The 23,767-nt window shown below is 47.0% G+C and overlaps 1 protein-coding gene across 5 annotated transcripts in view; it reads right to left on the reverse strand.

The window, feature by feature from the left end:
* Positions 1-23,767, reverse strand: part of HMGXB4 (HMG-box containing 4) — a 740,304-nt gene that overhangs the window by 519,248 nt on the left and 197,289 nt on the right. For 4 of the 5 annotated variants that reach the window (XM_069653066.1, XM_069653064.1, XM_069653067.1 and 1 more), the window contains one exon: positions 1,303-2,726. In XM_069653066.1, the coding sequence (XP_069509167.1) occupies positions 1,303-2,726 (1,424 nt within the window). The remainder of the gene's footprint in view (positions 1-1,302; positions 2,727-23,767) is intronic. The other variant, XM_069653065.1, reaches the window with a different exon arrangement.

The following is a 23,767-nucleotide window of genomic DNA, read 5'->3' on the forward strand; positions in this document are numbered from 1 at the left end:
TAAGACCATTCTTTATGACGTTCACAGGAGTACGTAATAAACAGTTTTGTTTAATTACTTCACTTTCTGGGCTGATGTCTATATGTTCTGAACTCGACAATGGTGCTATCAGATACAGACCACTTTGAAAAGAGACACTACTTAGTTTGCAGCTTGTTGATGATTTGATGGTTTGTTATTTATATAGAGCTAACTCCTATGCGCCGTAATCAGAACACATTTACATACATTTGTCATACCAACCGAAGATGGTACTCATTTATCGACCTCAGAAGGATGAAAGACTGAGTTGGCCTTGCTCACATTCGAACCTGCGACCTGCAGGTTACACAGATTGCACCAGCGAGTGCTCAACCCGCAGAGTTATCTTGGTAAAGACAATATAACCTCAGACCAGCCGTTACAGCAATAACTGTCCCCCTTCAGACTTCAGGTAATAATACAGGGCGCCTGGCTAGGTCCTGATATGCCCAGCAAGGTGAACGTATATTCAAACAAAAAATCAGGATGGGAGACCCACACTTTTGAGATTCAGGATAATTTTAGTTTAATCTCTGAATTTTGGTGATGATACATATAATATATCAATTGTTAGCATAATAACTGACAGACGGACAGTTGTACATTTGATATGTAGGTGTACCACTAGGTACCACCCTCAAGAGTGTGGAGGGTGCAAGCCTTCTGATGGTGCAAGATCTATTGGATACACAGTTAACAAGGGTTTACAACACAAGAGTGAATTCAGCCCAGGACCTCAGTTGGTCCATGGGTATTGTCATAGGGAAAGAAACACAACAACAGGTGTATACAAGTATGCAAGGGGTGGAGTTGTGTCATAGATCGACACTGTAGTGTTTCGGCCACAAGGTACGAAGACTGGACGTAGGTGACTGGGATGGCCTTCTTCAGGATGGAGGTGAAGAGATGAAACACTGTCCGTGGGATATCGTGAACCGACAAGCGGTGCGGCGGTAAGGGTTTCTGCGGTGAGATTAAACTAAAATTATCCTGAATCTCAAAAGTGTGGGTCTCCCATCCTGATTTTTTGTTTGAATATACCCCTTTAGACTTCTACAGTACAGCAAGCTGGTGTTGGGGATATGCAACACTGATTACATGCTGGAGAACCCATAGCTTGTGAAGAATGATTGTGGGATTTTGCACAGTTTATGAATGACAGTTAATAGTACAGCGTCTCCAAATGTGGGCGACTGTAATTTTAGCGAACCCTACTGTCACACATGCCCATCATTCTTCCTGCTTCACCTTGCACAGTCTCAGGTCCATGCATTCACTCACCTTCTCTGGCTTTTCAGACTTCTCCTCCTTCTTCTTCTTCTTCTCAACAAGACCATCTGTATGAAAGACAGGGGGTGGAGGTGGAGGAGGAGGAGGAGGTGGTGGTTGAGGAATGGGAAGTTGTGTTGGTGGTATGACAAAGGGCATGCTGACCACTGGTGCCTGGGCACCAACTATCATTGGCCCCTTGGATGTGTCCTCCATAACAAGACCCAGTATCTTCTTGGGCTTGGAGTGTTTCTTCTCCTTGTGTTTGTCTTCTTTGCATTTGTCCTCCCTGTGTTTGTCCTCCCTGTGTTTGTCCTCCCTGCGTTTGTCCTCCTTGCGTTTGTCCTCCCTGTGTTTGTCCTCCCTGTGTTTGTCCTCCCTGTGTTTGTCCTCCCTGTGTTTGTCCTCCCTGTGTTTGTCCTCCCTGTGTTTGTCGTCTTTGCGTTTCTCATCCTTGCGCTTCTCATCCTTGCGCTTCTCCTCTTTATGCTTGCCTTCCCTGTGTTTGTCATCCCTGTGCTTGTCTTCCCTGTGCTTGTCTTCCTTGCGTTTCTCTTCTTTGCGTTTGTCCTCCTTGTGTCTATCATCCTTACGCTTCTCTTCCTTGTGTTTGTCTTCTTTATGCTTCTCCTCCTTATGTTTATCTTCTTTGTGTTTATCATCCTTGTGTCTCTCCTCCCTATGCTTTTCTTTGTCTTTCTTCTTCTTACTCTTCTTTGATTTCTTCTTCTTCTTTGACCCACGGGAGGAGTCATCGATCACCAGCTCCCCCGCATCTAGCTCCCCGCCAGATGATGAGCATGTTTCCAAAGGCTCCTGATTAGACCGCTCCAACTCTGGTATGATCCCTGCCTCAGAGTAGAAGTTGGCCTCGCGCCTTGAGCTACCTGCCAGCGGCAGTAGTGGCATTGCCTGTGACTCTAGTTTGATCTTCTTCCGGGAAGGTTTTGGAAATGGTTCCAGAGGAACCGCTGAGAGAGTCAAAATACTACGGTCTTCTCTTGCAGGGAGAGGTGGTTTTTTGGAGGATAATTTGGGTTCCGGCAAGGCTTCCTCTTTGGGAGAGACTATCAGCTTCATCTTCAAGCCTTCTGGCTCCCGCAAGGTCAGTGTCTCTGTGCTTGCTGGTGGAGTTTTCAGCTTCTTGGCCTTATGTAGGTTGTCGTCCGACATTACTGGTGAATGCGGTCTACTGCTGGATTTCTTTTTCTTATGTTGCCTTCTGCTTTCTGGGTACGAGGGGTACCCCGGTGGACTGAAGGAGCTAGAGGATGAGGAGGAGCTTGAGGGGGACTTCTCTGTTTTCTTGGACATCTTTGGCCCAACAGTTACGGGAGTGGTAATGGTTTTCAACAAGTCCATAGCATTGTCAGAGGGGGAACTTGTCACTGCCAACACCTTCTTCTTCTTTACTGGTTCCGGAGTTGAGAACTCTGCTTCAGAAGAAAAAAATACAACATTCAGTTTGCAGCTTGAACATTTTGGCAGAGCAAAATGGTATGACACTGAAGAGCAAATTAAAAACTATAATAACATTTCTTTTTATTTATCACTTTTTTAACACTACAAATCAGTGCAAAAGAATGACACTCCATAAAAAGGTTATCGACATGAGCTCACTGCTGATAAAGTTTCTATCAGGAGTTACCCAGGACGAATATGCTACAAAAACTGTACTACACTATTTAGAGCAGTTTTAATGTTGTATATTGCAACATGAATGTGTTTGGTACAACTGTATTACAAAATGAAAAATTTAATTTGTAGAATAGTCCAGGACAAAAGTGGAAATTATTTTTGTCAACAGATACTTCAAAGTTGAGACTGCTCTGCAAGCTCAACTTGCGTCTGATGCATTATCTGAGACCATGCATAAAACCATGACTTGTACTTAAGAACATCAGTAATGACTTCAGATGCCATTCCTTTTTGTGTTCGATATATTGTTTCTAATTTTTATTTTTGTGTTCAATATATTTTTTTCAAAATGTTTTAAATGAAAAGATTTCTAATTTGGCATTATTTACAAATGGTTACAATGTGCTGCCAGTTTGCACGGCTCTCTTCCAATTTCAAGCAATACATAGAGCTGTCCCAAATGTAACAAGGGTTGCATAAGCCAAAACTATTTTTATTTTAACATGAGGAGAATTCCCCTTGCAAAACTAAAATGGATCATGCAAATGAGATGTGGAAAAAGTGAAAAAGAGTACGTGGGGAATAGCACAGGAAAATATATTAGATTATGCAAATACAGCACAGCTGCCACAATGTTGCGGCTGACGCCATTTAGCAAGAAGGAAGTGTAGTGAACAAGTGTATGATTTGGTACCTCCATAGCAGTGGCGAGAATGAAAATATATATATTTTTTTTAATTTCATTTAGTTTATACAAACTTTTCGAAATGTAAAAATTCCTCACGTTACTTACACTACTTCTAAACTTACAAAATTATTAACATTTTCTCTATTTCCTCTTTGTTTGATTATCTATAATTACATGAAAAAACACTTTACTCTATGAAGAAGTGATTTTTATCGCGTGGGTCCCGTACCCAGTACATCAGATCACCCTCCCTTCTTGCGGAATGTCCTCTCTATTAGTGTAGGCTGACGTCAACTCCAGTAGAGATTGTAGTTGCTCCAGAAATCTCATCATTGCAATCATCAACGTTTTGCTTTCGCCGATGTGCAGTTGCTCCCCTCATTCTTCAGAATTGTAAGTCTGCAATCGGTTTATCTCACTCCTTAGACAGTTCTCACGTTGATCTTTTAATTCGAAGCAAGACAGAACCAGATGTTTTACATTTTCTTCCCCCTTTGCACAGAATCTACATATTGAATTTGTTGCTGGAATCAGCCGCCGATTTCTCAAAATTTCCTTTGTTTCGAAGATGTTCAAGCGGAATTTTAGATAGTCTTCTTAAGCGTTTACAGGGTGATATAATCAAATATCTCGGGAGCGTGCCGTGTTTTTTGACTTATGTGGGTACATTTTGCATGGATTTTTGGGCTGATCTTTTCTCTCCAATTTCGATCCAGTCAAGATCTAGCAGTTTCCTTTTCACTAACTCTGGGTTGTACCATAGTGTTTGTTCATCTGACCCCAGTTGGTTTAGGATCTCTTTGCATTGTTGTTTCCATTCACATAGAGCAGATTTCCTTTGCAACTTCTTTTCCATCAATATTTTAAGGGGTGACAAATTTGCTTCTTAATAGATCTTTCTAAACAACGCTAGTTTGTTCCATGTAATTCTCGTGTTAAGAGAGGAGATCCCCACTTCGTACAAAACACAGGCAGTCGGCGTGCTTTGGGGAATCTGAAGAATTCTCTCCCAAAAGAAGCCTTCACAACGTGACCATACTTTGTGGTCGCAACCGTATATATTCTCTGCTCCGTATGTTAGAATTGGAGTGACTTCTGCGTTGGTAGAATTTTCTTACTGGCTCACAATACAATTTCCCGTATTTTTTTTGTATAATGATACCTTGGGAAGTTAATTGTTTGCAGCTGTTTAGGAGTTTTTTCATCATAGGATCAGCATTAATGCTGGAATTAATGATTGTTCCTAGATATCTTGTATATGGCACTTGGTTCAGTTTTTTCGTCCCAAGGGACCAGCTTGATCTGAACTTATTTAACTTCCTTCCTCTTTTACTTTCTAGCACTAGGATTTCCGATTTAGCCACATTAATCTCTAATCCCAGATCTTCTATGAAGGACCTTAGTGTTGTCAATTTTCGTTTTAGGCCGATGGGTGTGCGATCGAAGATCACCATGTCCTCTGCATACAAGATATGATGTATCTGAACTCTGTTCACAAGCGGCGGAAATGACGCCACGTTTGCAAGAGCAGCTCCTACTTCCGATATGTAGAACTTGAAAATGGTAGCTCCCAGTGGGCACCCTTGTTTCACACCCCTCTCAGTTGGTATAGGGTTTGTTAAATTTCCTTCAATGTCCAGACGTACTTGTATATAGGTATCTGAATATAGTTCTTTAATGGCGTAGATTAGACTTTCATTACACTCCCTTTCCTTGAGTTTAGAACAAAGCGTTTCTCTGTCGACTCCATCAAAAGCGTTAGCCATGTCGATAAAAGCTAGGTATATTTTGAGACCCGCTATGATGGCATCGATTTTCAGCAAATTCAAAGTAGGGAGATTTACACTACAACCTACTCCTTTGACCAACCCGAACTGGCGTCCGTCGTAAATTTCCTGCTGTCTAATCCATGCTGTGAGTTGTGCAAGTAGCTGGGTTGCAAACACTTTCCCCATTACATCGAGTAGGGCTATTGGCTGGTAATTTGCAGGGTCAATACGGATTCCCTTCTTGAATATTGGTACAATAATCCCAGATTTCCAGGTCAATGGGATCCGTCCTTCTTTAATAATTGATCGGAACAAGATATCACAGAAATCAGTTCACTCTTCAATGTTCTCTTTTAGGTCAGCGTTGGAAAGGCCATCGGGTCCTGCTGCTCTGGAGGCACTACTTTTTATGATTGTTGACCGAATGTCCTCCAGGTCTATTTTAATTTCCCACGGATGTTCTAGTTGAAGGTTTGTGGTACTTGGGCTTTTTCTTTTTTAGAATAGCTTTGTGTAGTGGCTTTCCCATTCTTTTTCTATTACCATATTTGACAATATTGCCTTTTCAGAGTTCATCGATTCATTTATTATGGCCCAGAATCCTCTAGAGTTACTTTGATTTAATGCTTTTAGCATTATCTCAGCATCTCGTTGCTCCATCATTGCTCTGTGTTGTTTACACCAGTTATTATAGTGATTTTTCGCTTTCTTTGACAGGCTCTTACCATTCAACACTTTAGACACAAGAATGCCTAGTAGAGTCTTCCTTAACTCTCTCTTTCTACTTGCAACCTCAGGATCGTACTGGTACTTTTGATTACTGTGTCTTTTTAGATGATTCCTTTTTTTGATTTTGTAGATTTCTAAAAGCTGCTGGTATTCAATTGGATCAGTCAGACCCATCTCCTGGTTCAGTTTCAGAAGTTCTGTTACTGCCATAATGTTGGCGTTCTCTAGTTGCAATCTATTCCGGCCAGGTACCACCTAAATTTCTTGTCTCCATTGGACACGCTGTGCAGGTTTGACCTTGTTCCATTTTATTGACACAATGTTATGGTCACTTTGGCTGGTCTTGTTAACTCTGAATGAATCTATTTCTTGCGATAGACCATCCAAGATAAAGATGTAGTCCAATATGGATTTTTGGCAGCCTCTTTCCCAAGTTGGCTTTGCTGGGATGTCTCCTCTTGTTACTCCATTCAGCATTACCAAGTTTCTGTGTGTCATTTCTTCCAACCAACATTCACATTTGTATTTCTCCTTGTAATTCGTCTGTGTCTTAGATTGTTCAAGTTCAATTAGTTTCATATTGAAATCTCCACACAGTATAATCAGCGCCTTAGGATCGTCTGTTAATATATAGTCGATGGCCTCTAAGAGGTCATCCTCGAATTTTTGATGTGTTTTCGGTGTTGTGTTCCAGTAAACGTTTAGTAGATGGAGAACCTGGACGTTCACTGCTATTTGATTCACTGGTTTAATACAAATGTCCTGCAAGAAGGGAGATAAGTTCGATGCTGACTTGACTTGATTCTCAGACCGCAGTTTCTTTTAAGGAGGACTAATTGTCCCGACATCGGGCGACCCTTTTTTTGCTGATGGCTGGGTTTATTGCCACTTCAAAGCCCTCGACACATGGTATTCTTGTGAGCCAAGTTTCTTGCATACATATCAGGTCCGCCTTTACTAAAGTTTAAGTTTCCGGTGTTAATCTCAAAAGGTGAGAGAAGCCTCTCGTATTCCAAGAGGCTATCACCAAGTTTGTCGTTTGGTCATGGCATTAACTCTTCGTTGGTACGTTTAGTAACTTTGCTAACCTGGCCCAGTTTTTGCTCTCATCCTCACAGGATATCGGTTCCTCGTTGTTTGTTCCCTTTGGATTCGCATACAGGAGATTCTCCACTGTTATTTCGATTTTCTTTTGTCTTATCTTTTCATTTGAGCAAGATGTTTCCACATCACTATCCTCTGGGTTTAATTTATCACTTGACAGGGCTTCTGATCTTATTTTCATTTTTGGTGAATTATTCGGCAGGCACTCTTTTTCCTTTTTTATTGGCTTTTTTTGTCTTTTGACTTTTCATGATCAATTGCCACCAAGGCGTTATCAACCTCGTATACTTGGTATCCAGCGTCCAGCAACTGTCTCTCGCACATCATGACCAATTCGACATCCTTCTTGTCGGTGATGTGTAACAGCACGAATTTCTGATTCATGTCGGCTATGATTTTGACACGCTCAATTCGTGAGCTCTTTATCGTTCTTAACACAGGAATATTTTGAAATAACTGCAGTATAGTGTATCTTTTTAGAGGGGCGTCGCTTTTCCTGTGTTCTATTTTTTCCACCAGTACCCTGTAAGGTTGGAGTCTTGCCGGGACGTTGAGATTAGTGTTAGAGGGTGTATACTGCTGGCTGTCGTGCTTATTTGACTTTTCACTGAGTGCCCCTTCTGTTTTTTTTTAAGTGCTCGGTTTCTCATTTTGAGCTTCTGCGCTAGAATTTCTTTTCGGTGAAACGTTTCTTGGTTTATTCTGTATTTCTACAAGGTTATTGGACTTGGTTTTGGATTTCTGCATGCTTCGCACACATTTCTCTTCTAGAGTACAGAAGATCTGGGGATCTTCTACCTTTTCGTTTTTAATTCTTGTTTGGAGAGTTATCTTTTTCTGGTGTTCTAGGCCATGAAAAAACTCTTTTGCCTATCGAGTTCTCCTCTCTCACTTTCTCACATTCTTGCATAGGCAATCGGGGGATATTTTAGTCCACATCATATTCACCCTGTCCAGGATTCCCATCGATTTTCTGATTTGCGTCTGCCGCATTTTGTTCCTCAAGTTCATCATCGACGGGTGTACTATAGGTTGACATGTTCAATAATTCCTCAGACCCATCATCTTCGTCTTTGATCACCAAGGGAGCAGTGTTACCCCTTGCCATTTTGTTGGCTTCAGATTGAATTTCAGGATGGTCATTTCCATCCAAATCTATACATTCATCACTACTTTTTAACTTTTTTTTGTTGTTGTTTGCTTTGTATTGTTTACTGTGATATTCAGCACTTTAATATTTCTGAAGAAATTAGCTGAACTTCGAGGATTTTTGTTCTTTTGGGCTTGTTGATTTTTCGATTTTTTTTTGCATTTGCTCTGTTTCACTTCATCCGTCTTAGCCTTGTTGGATTTGACGCCTCCCACTTGTGATTTCAGGTTTTCAAATATATCAAACCACTCCCCATCGTTCTTCTTTGGCACGGGGGATGCAGATTTGATTTCAGATGTCACTGTTCCGACATCATTGGTTTTTTGTCCAAGAGTAGGGTCAGTTGACGGATGTTTATTTCCTTCCTCTTTTTCGATTTGGGAGGTGTCAGGTAGGTCCACTTTTGCTGATACCGTCTTCATTGTGGAGGATTCAAGCGTACGTGCTTTCTTGGACCTGTCCTTTTCATTATTCTCTTTCACAGGACTATCAATGTCCTCAGGGGTAATTGTGAGGTCTTTCTCATAGCAACAATTCTGATGCGAGTTTGACTGGTGGTTCTCTGCCATTTTCTCTGGGTGTTGATTGTTTTTTCTGGATCTTTCTGAATTTTCAGATGGATCCAAGTCAATTACTGTATCCATGGGAGATCGAATTTTGGGAGACGGGACTTTTTGTGTCCAAATCGCCCATGCCCTCACGTTCTTTTTGTAATAACATAAGAGCTTGTCTCGTGACTTCTGCTAGGAGTCTCTTATCTTCAGCATTGTTTATTTAGGGACTCCTTCAAAGCTATTAAAGAGATGTCATTCCCTCTTCTCGTCATCGCAACCTGTGACGTCATTTCAATCAAGTCAACCTCAAGTTGTACAATTTGCGAATTGAGTAAGGCGATCAGAGTAGTTTGATCTGGAAAGTTCTCATTTAAGTTCTCATATAGCTTTGTCAGAGGAGCCAAGGCTTTCGTCGTAGCTGACCTCAAGATAGGGCTTAGCTTTGAGATTATCGTCTCTAAGAGAGCGGAGGTATCTTCAGTGTTGCTTGAATCTCTCGGGTGTATAGATTGTGCCGCTGCCGGCTCACTTTTTTTATAATTGATGTACTATCATTATCCTCTGACTCAGAGGGTAGCGATCGAGCTGTACACTCTCGAGTTCTTTTATGTGTTGGTGTGTCATCCGCTCCTTTTCTCCCATTTTTGCATCTTTTCACTGAGCTATTAAACCGTTTGTTCGAACCTTCGGATTCAGTGTCAGAACTTGCTGCTCGTCTACACCTCTTTGCGAAGGCACGATCTCCTCATTTCTAGTCTCAAAGGACGGGGTGTTAGATTCCTGACCCAACACTTTGTAGATGCTCCTGTCCTTGCGCTGTATCCGCTCAGCTTAGGGCATTGTTCTTCTGCAAGCGCTTGATTGAAAAGCTCTTCGCGGATGCGTTAGTTTAGAGTTCATCTCTGCCAGGTCTTTTAGCACTTGATCAGCAATCCCCAGGGAGTCTCTTCGACGTGCCGGTTTGATGGAATTTTGGGCTGCAATTCTTTCTTTCCAGACGACAGAGCACACCCAATCCTCAGTTAGTTCTGTCGTTGTACAGTCAGATCTAGAACTCTCATTCGCTGTCGACTGGGAGAGGCTTACATCCAACGCCCGCTTAGCATTAGGAATTTGGTCATCTCCCCTTAGGTTCATATTCAACGTTTTCTTTTTTTTTTTTGCTCTGGCTTGGGCATCTCCGCAACTCTTAGCCACGCTAGTAACTTTAGGGAAGGGCCTGACTGTGATAGCTTTTCCGTGGTCAATGCTTGGGGTGGGATTCAATAATTGGCTTCACGCTCCCTAGGAGTGGAACTTGCGCCATTTGCAATTCTCTGGGTAGCTCCTCTCCCTCTGTAGAACTGTCCGAGATGTTCTGCGCTACCGATTGATGGATGCTTTCCCTTACATCTCTGGTTGATTCATCTACATCTGAATTTTGCACCCCTTTACTGGCTTTGGACGTTCTTTCTATTTGCTTTCCATTGTCAGTTTGCTTCTTTTGAAATCCTGGAAGAGCATGAAGTTTGTCTGTTTCCAACTTTTCACTCTCATGCTCCCTCGATAGTTCCATAGGGATTTTGGGCATTTGTTCGTGCCAGGTGGGGGGCATTGGGGAGGTAAGGGAACTCCCTGTCGGGGCGCGATGTATCATCGCCGAGCATACTTCTTCATCAAGATCAATAGCCCGCCCAGATTCTCCTTCACCGCTGCCTCTACTCCCTTGTCAGGCGCGGGTGTGTATCTATATTCCAGTGAGGCCAATACTTTCCCACCTCCCATCCTCTCTTCCACCCGCTCTTCCTCCTCCTCCTCCTCCTCCTCCTCCTCCTCCAACACTACCTCATCCTCTTCATCTCGTTCACTCTCGCTCACACTGCCACGTTCAGCGAGTCCCTCGTCCTCTTTCGCTGTTCGTGCTGATCGAACACACTCCCTTCTCAAGTTCTGAAAGGAAACCAAGCGCTCAGAAGAAAGGCGTAGTGAGCTGGGAGGGGCGGCGTATGGCGCTTCTGTTCTATCTTCATCTTGTGGTTTTCTACCAATTGGATTTAAAATGTGCTTATCAGACACAACATTTACTGCTTTCAACCCTCGTTTCACCTGTGCGCGGGTGTTAGCCGTGGCTCCAGTCCTCATAGTTAGAGTCGCGTTAGAGTCACGCTCAATATTCAAAACTTAGCGTAAAGCCTAGCGCGCAGGCAGCTCTTACCAGGTTCTCACGGAGGGATCCCAAGGAGTGGGGTGTAGGACACAAAGGTCTTGTAGAGCTCCTAGAACTCCCGAATCAGGTCTCCACAGGCCACACGGACCACCAGGGAACACAGGAAACACACTCCTGCACACTCCGCGTAGCAAGGGGGTTTTTGTAGAAGACTCCTCCTCCTGCTAACAGCAATGGCAAACAGACTTGCCAGTAACAGGAAACACACTCCTGCACACTGAATGTGAAAATATTTAAATGGACTCAGGGCTGCGCGAGGATTTGAAGTCAAAAGGAAATGAGTGATTGATTTATTAACTCGTGGTGATTGGTAGTGAGATATTCCTGGACCATAAACCAAGGGTTTTGTGATTTCTGGAGTACCGCTTTAAATAGGATCTCATTGCGTAATTAAGACAATTTGCTACAGTTTATGTGGTTTCTCTTTCCATCCGTTGGCTGTTTTAATAACTGATATTAGAACAATTTTAAAGATTTCTTTGAATAGAGATTTAGGCCAAGAGGAAACGTATGTGAATATATGCACTTCTAAAATAGCTGTAGATGTTTAGAGACCTATTTGTGTTTTGCAGACATCCTGGATTGCCCGACAGATTACAGGCCGTAGTTTATGATGAATGTATGCTTATATAGCATGTGTAGTAATGTAGCCAACTGTGTTCCAATGCCGGCTAATGACATCTCTCAAAGAGGAGCTTGATATATCTACTGGAGTCCAAAATGCTCTGTCTTCCTTTACTGCAAAACCCTACTATTGATAGGGGTCACAGATGGTCTCAAGACCACACCAACTCTCAAAGACTGTTCAAGGATTTGTATTAATAATGTTTGAGAAGGGGCTCTCTAAGGGACACCCATTGCTCTCTCGTTGGCTTTTGCCTCTCTGGCCCAAGTACCCCTAAACCGCAAAATGTTCACTGGCGATCGGTAACCACTACTATCTAAGTTCTGATTGGCTATATGCGAGTGCCTAAATGCAATCAACTTACCCATCTTACTCCTTTCACAGTGTTTTAGGTGTAAGGGCCTCACAATAATAATAGAAACAAAGACTTTTGACTTTCAATCACCCAGGTCTCACTCCCACTTCTTGCTCTAGTACTCCTTGTCCTAATGTTCTGTTCTTCCATTCCCTTTTTCCTATTTTCTTCCTCTCTTCCCCCCACCCCCAGGACCCTCTTTCTCTCTGTTCCGCCAATGGTACTCTGCCATAAGTCTAGTCCTTCTCTCGCTCTTCCCTCCATCCCCTTCTCCTCTCCACTACTGTACTCTCCACTGTCACTATTGTCCACTAATCTTCAGACCCCCTACACTACTCGCCTCCTACTCCACTACACTCCACCCAAACATTCTCCCAGTCACCCTCCTTTAATTCTCCCAGTCAATCACACTAACACCCCTATTCTCCCACCTATTCCCACTCACTCACTTTAGATGCATTCCCACACCCAGTACCACTTTCTCCTAACAATAATACTGCACACGCTTTCTGCAATCCTCTTCCATGCGCTGCTGCACGATCCTTCTGTCTGGTCTCTTGGTCCACCTTCTACTCTCCTGACCTCACCCAAACAACCCACACTGCCCTGGCCTTCCAGCACTCCTTTAGTCTCCCCTTTCCCCTTCCATTTCTCCTCGCCACATGAGCTGGTTCCCTGGGCCAATAGCCCCAGGGGCCAGGCTTCTGGCATCACAGAGCATAAAATGGGCCTTACACCCTGACACTGTCACCAGCCGCCCTGCTTGGCGACTTTGGAAGAGGTGGTGTCTGCAGCGCCATTGCTTCTTCCATTACGCTCGCTCGTACGTCCTGCAGCAGTCTCGTCTTTCCCATTCTCCAGCAGCGGTTTCCTACATAATCGACAAGCGACCTACCTGCGGCGCATTGCAACCCACTTTGCTCTGCTTTGGGTAAGACGCTGTTTCTGTCGTGTGCTCTATGCTCTCTGCCTCCTTTGTGCTTCGCTGGCCATGCGACTGCTGACTTCTTCTGGCCTCCTGTATTCTTCCTTTTGCTTTTTGTTTGCTTCCCGGTGGCTTCCTTTTTTTCTCCTGGTCATTGCTGCTTTCCTGTAACTTCGCCTCGGTGGGAACTTTCTCCTGATACTAACCTACCATTGTATTTCACTTGGAATCCCTGGTTAGGGAGAATTCTCATTTCTGTGCTAATTCCCTTCAACCTTAGGGACCCCGACCTCTTTCGCTGGACTTTTGTACTTTTTTATTTTAACCCTGAAGTGAGACCTTTTTCTCACTCATCTGTTTTGATCTGATTTGGATTATACGTTTCCTCTGTTTGTGGAGTCTGACAAACTCCATGGGCATCTACTTTTTGTATGGCGACACACATCACCTTCAGTGCAGTGTCACTGAACTCCTTTAGATTTCTCATAAGGTTTAAATACCTTTTCTCGTGTGAACTACCGTTCCCAAGAACAGTGAAGTGAAATTAACGTTACTTACCTTTTCCTCTTTGTAGGTTCAGCACACACCATCTTATGTGGAGTGCTGGGTGGGGGGGTTACCTAGTAGCCCCTTATCCTACACTCTCATGTAACATTTTTTATGTTACCCTCATTACTTTAAACGACTGGTGGAGGTGGTTTAATTTTCCGACAATTGTGCTTTTTTACCGCAGACTGAATCCTCAGCTGCAATATAGCAACCATGGGAGGGCATTTTGTCAAAATGGCCCGGTCTTTTTTCAGCATGTTCTGTTTGTGATGTCTTTCTTGGGTTTTACTCTGCGCGTTGAGCCAGGTCTGAGCCCTTTGTTTGTTTTGCCATTGGTTGGGCTTCAGCCCTGAATCCTGCCTCGGGCTCCAGAGTGTCTGGAAAGGTAGGATGTGAAGGAGGTTCCCGAAACTCCCATATCCTTTGTCTCTAGGTATGCCTGAAAGCAACCAAACCGTGAACAGAACTTGCTGCATGCTCCTGGACCTTTGAATTGCCTGGAGAAGCCCTGCTGCTGTGCTGAAACTCCTTTTTCTAATCAACAAGAGAAGCTCTGGAAGGGATGACTTCTTCCCTTGGGTTAGTGGGACCAACTAACCCTGAGACGAACTCCACTGTACCACCTTCGCTGATTAGCTGTACTTCTTTGCTGCTGCAAGAACCAAGTGCCTGGGGTCGAGAAATCCGTAGTCGAGTGCAACGTCTGAAATCAGGCCAGAAGCTCCAGGAGTCTCCTAAGGCCTTCCAGAAGCAGGACGACACTAACTTGAGACCCCTCACCAGAGTGCAATACCCAATGAGTGAAGGAAGCCCAACCAGTATCCAAGATCTGCAGTGGTGTTGTTTACTGAGCTCTGAAACCGCTAAGTGCCACTGATCCAAAAAGAGCCCGTAGCTGCAGGAGACCTCAAAATTGCTGCTGCAGGAGCCCTCCAGACATCCTCCCTCGTCACCACGATAGAGGCTCAGGAACACCGGTTCTGCACCGCTGCAACAGGACAGAATCCAGCTGGACCACTCTTTTTCAAACCAGAGGTACTGTTTAGACTTTTGAGCTGTGCCTTTCTCAGTCGAAACTTGCATTGGCTTACTTTGTAGAGTTGGTTCTAACTCTGCTTTTCACAGCTTGTGATCCTACACGTGATTTCTACAAAACTCTCTAACTTTGTGCAAGACTTTTATTATCTAAGAAGTGCCTCAGCTCCATAGACTGTGCTCCAATTGACTTTGGCTGTCCTGGCTCCCTGCAGACTCTTCTAGTCCATTGACTTTGATATTTCTGTCCCTCATAGGTGGTAACTAGTTTTAGACTGTTATTGTTGGGAAAGGCTTGTCTAGACTTCATTGGAAGATTTAAGTATACTCACATGCCCCGAGAACCTGTTTAACCTTTCCTTTCTGCAACTTCAGAATCTGCAAAGTATAACAAGTGATATATAAATGCCATTAAGGTCCTTGTGAATGAAGTCACCTCTGGGTGTAGGAATTGCCTAAGAAGCATAACCAAAGAGTATCCACTAACTTGTGTTGATCCTGAAAAGTATTTAAAAATATATTTGATTGTTACATCTCTTGCCCTATTCAAAGAACGCTTATTTAAAAATTGATATCAAATAAATAAATAACTATTTATAACTGAAACCTTGAATCTAAGTGTTACATGGATACTTGTATTTGTGAATTCCATGAATACAGCTCTAAAGCTCACATTTACCCCTCTTGAAATAGGCCTGGCTGCTCAGTCACACTACCAACTTGTCTAGTACAGACCTATACCAAAAGGTGGGTTACCGAATACCAAGCAGTTAAGTGTTGTGTAGTCTCACACAGTATTATTACATCAATTCTTCCCTAACACTGGTTTGTGTTTCGCTGGCCCCATGCCTGCTGCTTTCTCCTGGACTCCCGTATTCTTCCTTTTCTTTGCTTCCTGCTGGCTTCCTTTTTTTCTCCTGGTCATTGCTGCTTTCCCGTAACTTTGCCATGGTGGGAACATTCTCCCGATACCAACCTATCATTGTATGTCACTCTGAATCCCTCTCTTCTAATTGCTCCTACCATCATCTACTGTGAGCACCTGCTTATGGATAATTCTGCTACCACCTACATTCAGGATTCTGGGCCTGACTCAAAGAAAACACGTTCAGAGAAGGTTTTTTTGTTTTTGCAAGCCTTTCCGGCTTTTTTTCCCTTCTAAAGGCCTTTCGGACAAGAGCCCCTTGTCTGGGCTATAGTCATACAGGCATAGTGGCTTCTTCTCGAGATCGGCCATACCTCTTCGAGGACCAGAAAACATCAAGGAAAAAAGGAACTCCACCACCATTGGAAGAGACTACCGTACAACTAAGTTGAGAAGAATCAGGTGAGGAGGGGGGTTAAAAACGACACGTTTGACAGACCCCTTACAGTGAATTTTAGAGTTCATATCCGTGTTTGATGGAGCGTCTGGATTGTCCGCTTGATCCGTACAATGTTCTGTTGTCGTTCTGCTCATTGCCACCTCTCTCTCCCTGGTGAACTGCATGGTTGGCTCTCTACCGCAAGGAATCCTGGTATCAATGCTCCTACAGCAGACGAAAAAGAACAATCGCCAGCATATTGTATGGCAGTGATTGGGCAAGTAAAAGTGGTACTTTGTTGTTTCATTCAGGCACATGTAGAAGGGATAAAGATTTGGTGCTTCCTCACAACGTTCTGGGGCAGGACTGATTCTTGCAAATACCATACAAGGACTCCTTCCCAGGATCCACATCTCCTATTGACAGTGTCGGGTCTCTAACCCTGGCCAATACTTCCACCCTTTCTTTTCCTTTCCTGAGGATATCGGAGTGGAAATATGCATTGAACTTTCGAGTTGGCCCTGTTTTCCACAGTGAACTAATATGGCTAGAGGTCCAAGAGCCATTTTAGGATACGATGGTGGGAATCTTTGTTTTGGGCTATCCATACCAAGTGAGTATGGTCTATGACTAATTTCAATCTGTGCTCCATCAGATATTAGCGAAGGCTAAGCATGGCCCACTTTAGTGCCAGATACTCTAATTCTACCACAGGATTGATTTTCCCTAGGGAAGCGCTTACGGCTGACTTACAATATGGGCCTCTCCTCCCAGTCTTGGACCTGCGATAAAATAGTCCCCAGGTCTACTGAGGAGGCATTGGTCTGCAGTAATAACTCTTTTGATAACTCAGGCATTGCTAAAACCATTTTGCTGCTTAATCCCAGCACACAGGTTTGGATTGGGTCTTTGTCAGTTTATTCGTCAAGGGTGGTGCTACTTCGGAAAAGCTGGGGATTAAAGTTCAGTAGTATCCCACCACCGCCAGAAAAGTTGATGTCCTTTTTGGTTAGGGGCCATGGGAAGCTTTGCACACCTTCCACCATAATGTGCTGGGGCAGCACCAATCCGTTTCCCACCTTAAATCCAAGGTATTAATTACATGGATGACCGGGCCAGGTGACACTTTGTTGGGTTAGCTGTGAGATGGACCTTTCTCAGTTGATCACACACCGCTGTCAGGTGTCTCAGGTGATCTTCCCAGGTTTTACTATATACAATGAAGCGCCAACAGGGGGTTCAGGATGTGATCCATCAACCAATGAACCATTGTGGGAGTGCCCTCAAGGCCAAATGGTAGGAACACGGATTAATGGAGTCCTTTGTGGGCTGAAAAGGCAGTCTTTCGCTGGACATCTTCATCAAGGGCTAGTTGCCAGTAACCCTTTGTGAGGTCCAGTGTTGAAACGAATTTGGCATCTGCTAAAATGTCCATAAACTCGTCTACATGGGGTATGGCGTATGCAACAAACTTCAATATTTCATTTAAATCTTTAAAAAATATATGTAAAAAGGCCAGCTATTATCTGGCTTTGGTACCAGAACGATCGGCAAGGACCACTCGCTATAGGATCTTTTATATTAGGCACAAGTCCAACTTTTTCCTCAGCTCTTTGACCATTTTATTCCCGGCCTCAGGTATCCTGTATGTTTTTGATCTAATCACTCTTCTGCGTGCTGTTTGAATCTTGTGTACCGCCCTCATATGCAGACTGGCTTTGTGGAGAACACACCAGGATATCTCCCTTGCAATTCTACCAGTTCTCTGTAGCTGGATGTTGGGAGGTCTTGAAGAATGGGGACTGCATGAACTTGTGCTGGTAAGGGGGTCTCTCTTCATGAAGTCTTCCATTTCACCCATCAGCTAAGACATGAAGCTGCTGCCTTTGCCTGTGAGTATTTCCACAGGAAAATTGACGGTTGAAGAATGGGATGACCACCTGGTGTTGTTGCTTCTCAAGGGGAGAGCCTTCAGAGATTTGATAAGAGTTATCCAGTATTAGAAGGGTGTATCTGTTCCGTGCACTGGAAGGCTCCGGGAACCCCATGGTGTCCATGCAGATTCAGTAGAATGTAATTACGATGGCAATAGTTGGAGGGGGCCCTGGGTATGCCATCAGGCGAAGTATATTGAGCAGACTGTGCAGCACTATTTGACATGGGAATACATGCTGGGCCAGTAGAATCAGCAGAGTGTATTTTTCTGTGTCTGCTCAAGGCCCGGTCAAGTTGGAGTAGGTTAGCTCCATCACTGCTTTCTGGAATTGCTTTGCGATCAGGAAAGAGTGCCCTATTGAAGTGTAAGGTTGCTTAAATCACTTTAAATGATATTGTGCAATTTTGTTCTCTTTCATTATGCAATAGTACTGTGATGTATTCTTTTCACTGTTTGGTGTCTGTTTTGTCATCCTTTTATTAATGTTTGTGTTAGGGAGAATTCTCACAAATGTGCTAATTCCTCTCTACCTTAGAGACCCCCAGCACTTTGGCTGGACTCTAGGACTTTTAAATGTTTAACCTGGGGAGAGTGATAGCTTTTTCCCACTCTCGCAAGTAATTTTATGTGATTTGAACTCTGTGTTTCTTGTGGTTGTGGAGTCTGACAAACTCCATAGGCATTATCTTTACATTGTGACACACAGCACCTTCAGTGCAGTGGCACAGGGAAGTCTTTCAGATTTACCAAAGGTTTAAATACCTTCTCTTGGATAAGGAACAAGTTACTTACCTGTAACTGTTGTTCTCCAGCATGGGTCTGGCATGGATTCACATGCTCATGAATATTCCCCGTCGTCAGGCTGGGAATCCTCGGTAAAGAAAAAACCAGTATCAGTTTCGTTTCTGATCTGTCTTTCGTAGTAATAACCAATCACTGGTCTCTGCGTCATACTGACCACCGCCAATGACTGCCCTCTAGCTAAGCACCGCCTCTGGCAGCCATCTTCAGATTTGGAAGCATGTGAAGTGGCAGTATGACCAAGTGAAGAGCCGCAGAGGGGTAGGCGGGAGGGTTCGCATGTGAATCCATGCCAGACCCATGCTGGAGAACAACAGTTACAGGTAAGTAACTTGTTCCTTCTCCAGCATGGGGTCTGGCATGGATTCACATGCTCATGAATAAAGAATACATAGCAGTACACACATGCACAACCACGGGAGGTGGCAAAGGCTCAACATTAAGCATTACATCAAACTCAACATTAAGCATCTTACCTCCTCACCAGGCTCACCTCAGGCGAACAGGTTGCGCAGCACTGCTTGGCCGACCCTGGACTCCTCCCTGGAATCCCGGTCGAAGCAGTAGAATTTCGTGAAGGTGTGCGTCGACCTCCACGTAGCAGCCCTGCATATGTCCAGCAGGGGCACACCAGATAGGAACGCCGTGGTAGCTGCGATCGCTCTGGTGGAATGGGCTCTCGGACGGCCAGGCAGCGGTCGGTTTGCCAACCGGTGACAGTACATGATACAGCCGGAGAGCCCTCTGGAAATGGAAGCCTTCGAGAGAGCCTTCCCCTGATTGACAGGTCCAAAGTTCACAAAGAGTAGTGACGTCTTCCGAAAACACTTCGTGCGGTCTACGTAGAACTTCAGCGCTCTAGCCACATCCAGCGAGTGCAAAGTCCTCTCAGCCGGCGACGAAGGCGACGGGAAGAACACAGGCAACACCAAGGGTTCGTTGAGATGGAAGTCCGACGGTACCTTGGGCATGAAGGAGGGGTGCGTCCTGAGCACTACCCTTGTGTCGTGAAAAGTCAAGTACGAGGCCTTGCAGGAAAGGGCCTGGATCTCCCCCACTCGTCGTGCGGAGGTGATGGCCACAAGAAACGCTGTTTTCCACGACAGAGATTTCAACGGAGCCGAGTGCAGAGGCTCGAACGGAGGTCCCATGAGCTTGGTCAGCACCACGTTGAGCTCCCACGCCGGGGCCGGAGCCTTCACCGGCGGGAACGATCTGAACAGTCCCTTCATGAACTCTTTCACCAGACGATGAGACCACAAGGACGTCCGCCCCGTGGTTCTGGTGTATCGGGAGATCGCAGCAAGATGAATCTTGATGGACGCGTGTGCCAGTCCAGCTTTGGCCAGCGTCAGCAGGTACGGCAGTACTTGGGGAGCCGTAATCCGTAGAGGGTTAATCTTCTGTGCGTGGCACCAGACAGAGAACCTCTTCCATTTGTGTCCGTAGCATTTAAGAGTCGAGGACGCCCTGGCCTTTGCAAGAACCTCTCTGCAGTCGGCCGGTATGTCGTATCCTTCAAACTCTAGCGCTGCAGGAGCCAGGCCTGCAAGTTCAGCGACTCCGGGTTGTGGTGAAGAATGGCGTCTCCTTCTCTGGAGAGAAGGTCTGCGTCCGTCGACAGCTTGACTGGTGGGGACTTTGACAAGTCCCGAAGGTCCGGGAACCAGATCTGCCTCGGCCACGCCGGTGCGACGAGGATCATCCTGCACCGGGACCTCTTGATCTGGTTGATGAGCCAGAGCAGCAACGGCAGCGGAGGGAACGCATAAAGAAAAAGGCCGTCCCAGGGGAACGAGAAAGCATCGCCCATGCTCCTCGGCTGGGGGAACCTGCTGGCGAACCTCCGGAACTTGGAATTCGTTGCCGTCGCGAAGAGATCGATTTGGGGTTCGCCCCATCGTCGGAAGAGTCGATCCACTTGATCCTGGCGTAGTTCCCACTCGTGGCACGAGCGCAGCTCCCTGCTGAGTGAGTCGGCGATCGTGTTTTTTATTCCTGCCAGATGAAGAGGCACAAGAAACATCCCTTGGGCGACGGCCCAATGCCACAGATCCTGGGCTTCCTTGGATAGGGCCGGGGACCTGGTTCTCCCCCGCTTCCGGATGTAAAACATGGTGGTGGTGTTGTCGGTGAAGATCCTCACCACCTTGCCCTTGAGGGACGGAAGGAAGGACCTGAGGGCCCAAAACACTGCACGGAGCTCCAGGACGTTGATATGTAGGGATTTCTCCGTCGGGAGCCAAAGGCCTCTTGCGTGCAGATTTTCGGTGTGCGCTCCCCACCCTTCCAGGGAGGCATCCGTGGTCACTGTCTCCTGGTGGGCTGGGGTCTGGAAGTCCATGCCCGCCGTCAGATGCACGCGGGTGCCCCACCACCGGATCGCTCGTCGGAAACTCTCGTCGAGTGTGATCCTTTCCTCGAAGCTGCCCGTCGTTTGGATCCAGCGCGCGTCCAGGAACTCCTGCAACGGGCGCATCCGGAGCCTGCACATGGGAATGAGGTAGATGCAGGAAGACATCATTCCGAGGAGGGACTTGATGGACCTCACCTTGGCCGCGTCGGCCACCAACATCCGCTGCACCTTGCCCAGGATGGTCCTGGTCCTCTCCTCCGACGGGGAGGCCAGAAGGGACACTGTGTTGAGCCTCGCTCCCAGAAACAGAGCGTCTTGCGCGGGTACCAGGTGGGATTTGGCGTAGTTCACGGAGAATCCCAAGTCTGTGAGAAGTTGGGCGGTCCTTGCCGTGTGAACCACGGCGAGCTCCCTCGTCTTGGCTCGGATGAGCCAGTCGTCCAGGTAGGGGTAGACGTGGATCCCTTCGCGGCGCAGCTGCGCCGCCACCGGTGCGAGGCACTTGGTGAACACCCTGGGTGCCGACCGTAGTCCGAAGGGGAGGGCTTTGAACTGGTAATGACGCCCTTGGACCACAAACCTGAGGAATTTTCGGAGCCCCTTTAGGATGGGAATATGGAAGTAGGCATCCTCCAAATCCAACGACGACAGGAAGTCTCCTTCCTCCAGCTGACCCAGGACGTGCTGGAGGGTGACCATCCGGAACTTTTGCGCCTTGATGAACTTGTTCAGTCGTCGCAGGTCCAGGATGGGGCGCCATCCCCCCGTCTTCTTCTTCACGAGGAAGTATCTCGAGTAAACTCCGGAGCTCGAGCGCGTGGCCCCGGGCCAAGGCGTCCAGCACCCAACGGTCGGTGGAGATGGACTCCCACACGCTGACGAAGCTCGCCAGCCGGCCTCCCACCGGGGTGCTTCGGTGGGGGCCCGACCCCACGGCCGGTTCAATCCTGCTTCGACGAGGCTTTGCCGCCTTGACCTCCTTGGCGACGATGGCGGGGTCCGCCAGACTTGCCTCGTCCTCTGTAGGCCTCCTGAGACGACGAGCGGGCCGCTTGACGGTAGGTGGAGAAACCGCCGCCGGAACCTTTGGAGGCGCCCTTGCCTCCGCTGCTCCGAAAGGGCGTCCGTCGTTGTTGCAGAACTCCAAGGGCCCGGGCCGTCTCGGTGTCCGCTTTAATGGCCTGAAGGGAATCGTCCACTGTTTTCCCAAACAGGTTGTTCCCATCGAAGGGCATGTCCAGGACTCTGGTCTGAACGTCTTGACGGAAGTCCGTAGCCTTGAGCCATCCACGCCGCCTAAGGCAAACGCCGTTGCCGAACTGGCGGAACCCAGTGTCGGCGATGTCCGTCGCAACGGTAATGGCGTGGTCCGAAGCCACCTCACCTTCCTGCAGGATCTCCAGGGCCTCTGCCCTCTTGTCGTCTGGCAAGAAGTCCAGCAGGGGAGCCAGTTTGTATCAGAGCTCCCTGTCGTAGCGGGCCTTGATAGCCAAGGCGTTGGCCGCTTTAATCGTCGTCGCTGCAGACGAGATGACTCTGCGTCCCATAGCGTCCAATTTCTTTCCCTCGCCGTCCGGTGGGAAGTCGATGTGGAGGCCACACACCCCCCCCGCTTCGGGGTAGGCTGCGCCCGGAGGCACAGAGGGGCCGTGTCCGGGAACCGGTACTTTTTCTCGTACCGGTCACTTCTAGCTGGCGTCGTGGAAGGGTTCTTGAGGAGGGTGAGGCCCTCATCCCAAATGTCGTCCAATAGAGGCACTGCGAGGACCGTCTTCCTCTTGGCCTCGCGCCGCTGATAAAGGAAACCTTCCTTCTTCTTCTCCTCAGGGCAGAGATGGAAAAGCTCGGATGCCCTGGTGATCATGGAGTGGAACGATCCAATCTCGTCGGGCGGAGAAGCCCTGGTGGGAGGCGACGACGGTACATCCTCATCGTATACCTCGTCGTCCGTACCCGTCGCTGCCGTGTCAGTCCCCGTATCATCCCCTCGGGTGGACGGGGAGGAGGGCTGGAAGGGGCGCGATGGCTGAAAAGGAGGCGGAGGGTGGATCCTTCTTTTCTTGGTAGGGGGAACACCAGAAGGTCCCGGTTCTGGGTCCCCTGACGGGAGAGGTTCCGTCGGCAACGGTAGTCTCGTCCTTATCTCTGAGCATAAGGACTGTATAGCCAACAAAATGGCCGCCGAGTTGTCTCGCGGCGCTGGCAGAGGGGAATCCGACGGGCGATCAGGGGCCCCGTCGGTACCCTAGACGATGTCGTCGTCACTTGCATCGGGATCCATCCCGACGGGCCGGTCTTCTTCCACGCCGAGGCCGTGGCTTAAGACCTCGACCAGCTCCTCCGAGGTTGAGGCCGAATCTACGACGACGCCCTGCCCCCCCTTTTTCTTCCCCACGGGGGATTTCACGGGGGTCCTATCGATGGGCACAAAAGAGGACTCCCTCCGAGGTGGCAGGGAGACTCTGAGCACCGAGGTCGCCACCACTGGTGTAGCCTCCACAGGCTGAGCCAGGGCCGCCGCGACAGTTTCGATAGAGGGCTTGGCCGGATGGATTAAGGCCTTCACCACCTTAGGTGCGCTCACCGCCTTATCCTTGAGGGGGGGGACACTGCCTCGCTCCCCCTCCGCCTTCGAGCTCGACCGGGGCCTCTCCAGGAGCCTCGCCGGGTGCTCGGCCTTCCTCTTACCCGACCCAGAGCGTTGGCTCGTGGTTGATGGTGCCGGGGAGGGTGCGCCCAGCCTGGCGCCCGTA

This window comes from Ambystoma mexicanum, chromosome 3q (assembly GCF_040938575.1).
Source record: "Ambystoma mexicanum isolate Mex_15411 chromosome 3q, UKY_AmexF1_1, whole genome shotgun sequence".
Taxonomy (NCBI): domain Eukaryota; kingdom Metazoa; phylum Chordata; class Amphibia; order Caudata; family Ambystomatidae; genus Ambystoma; species Ambystoma mexicanum.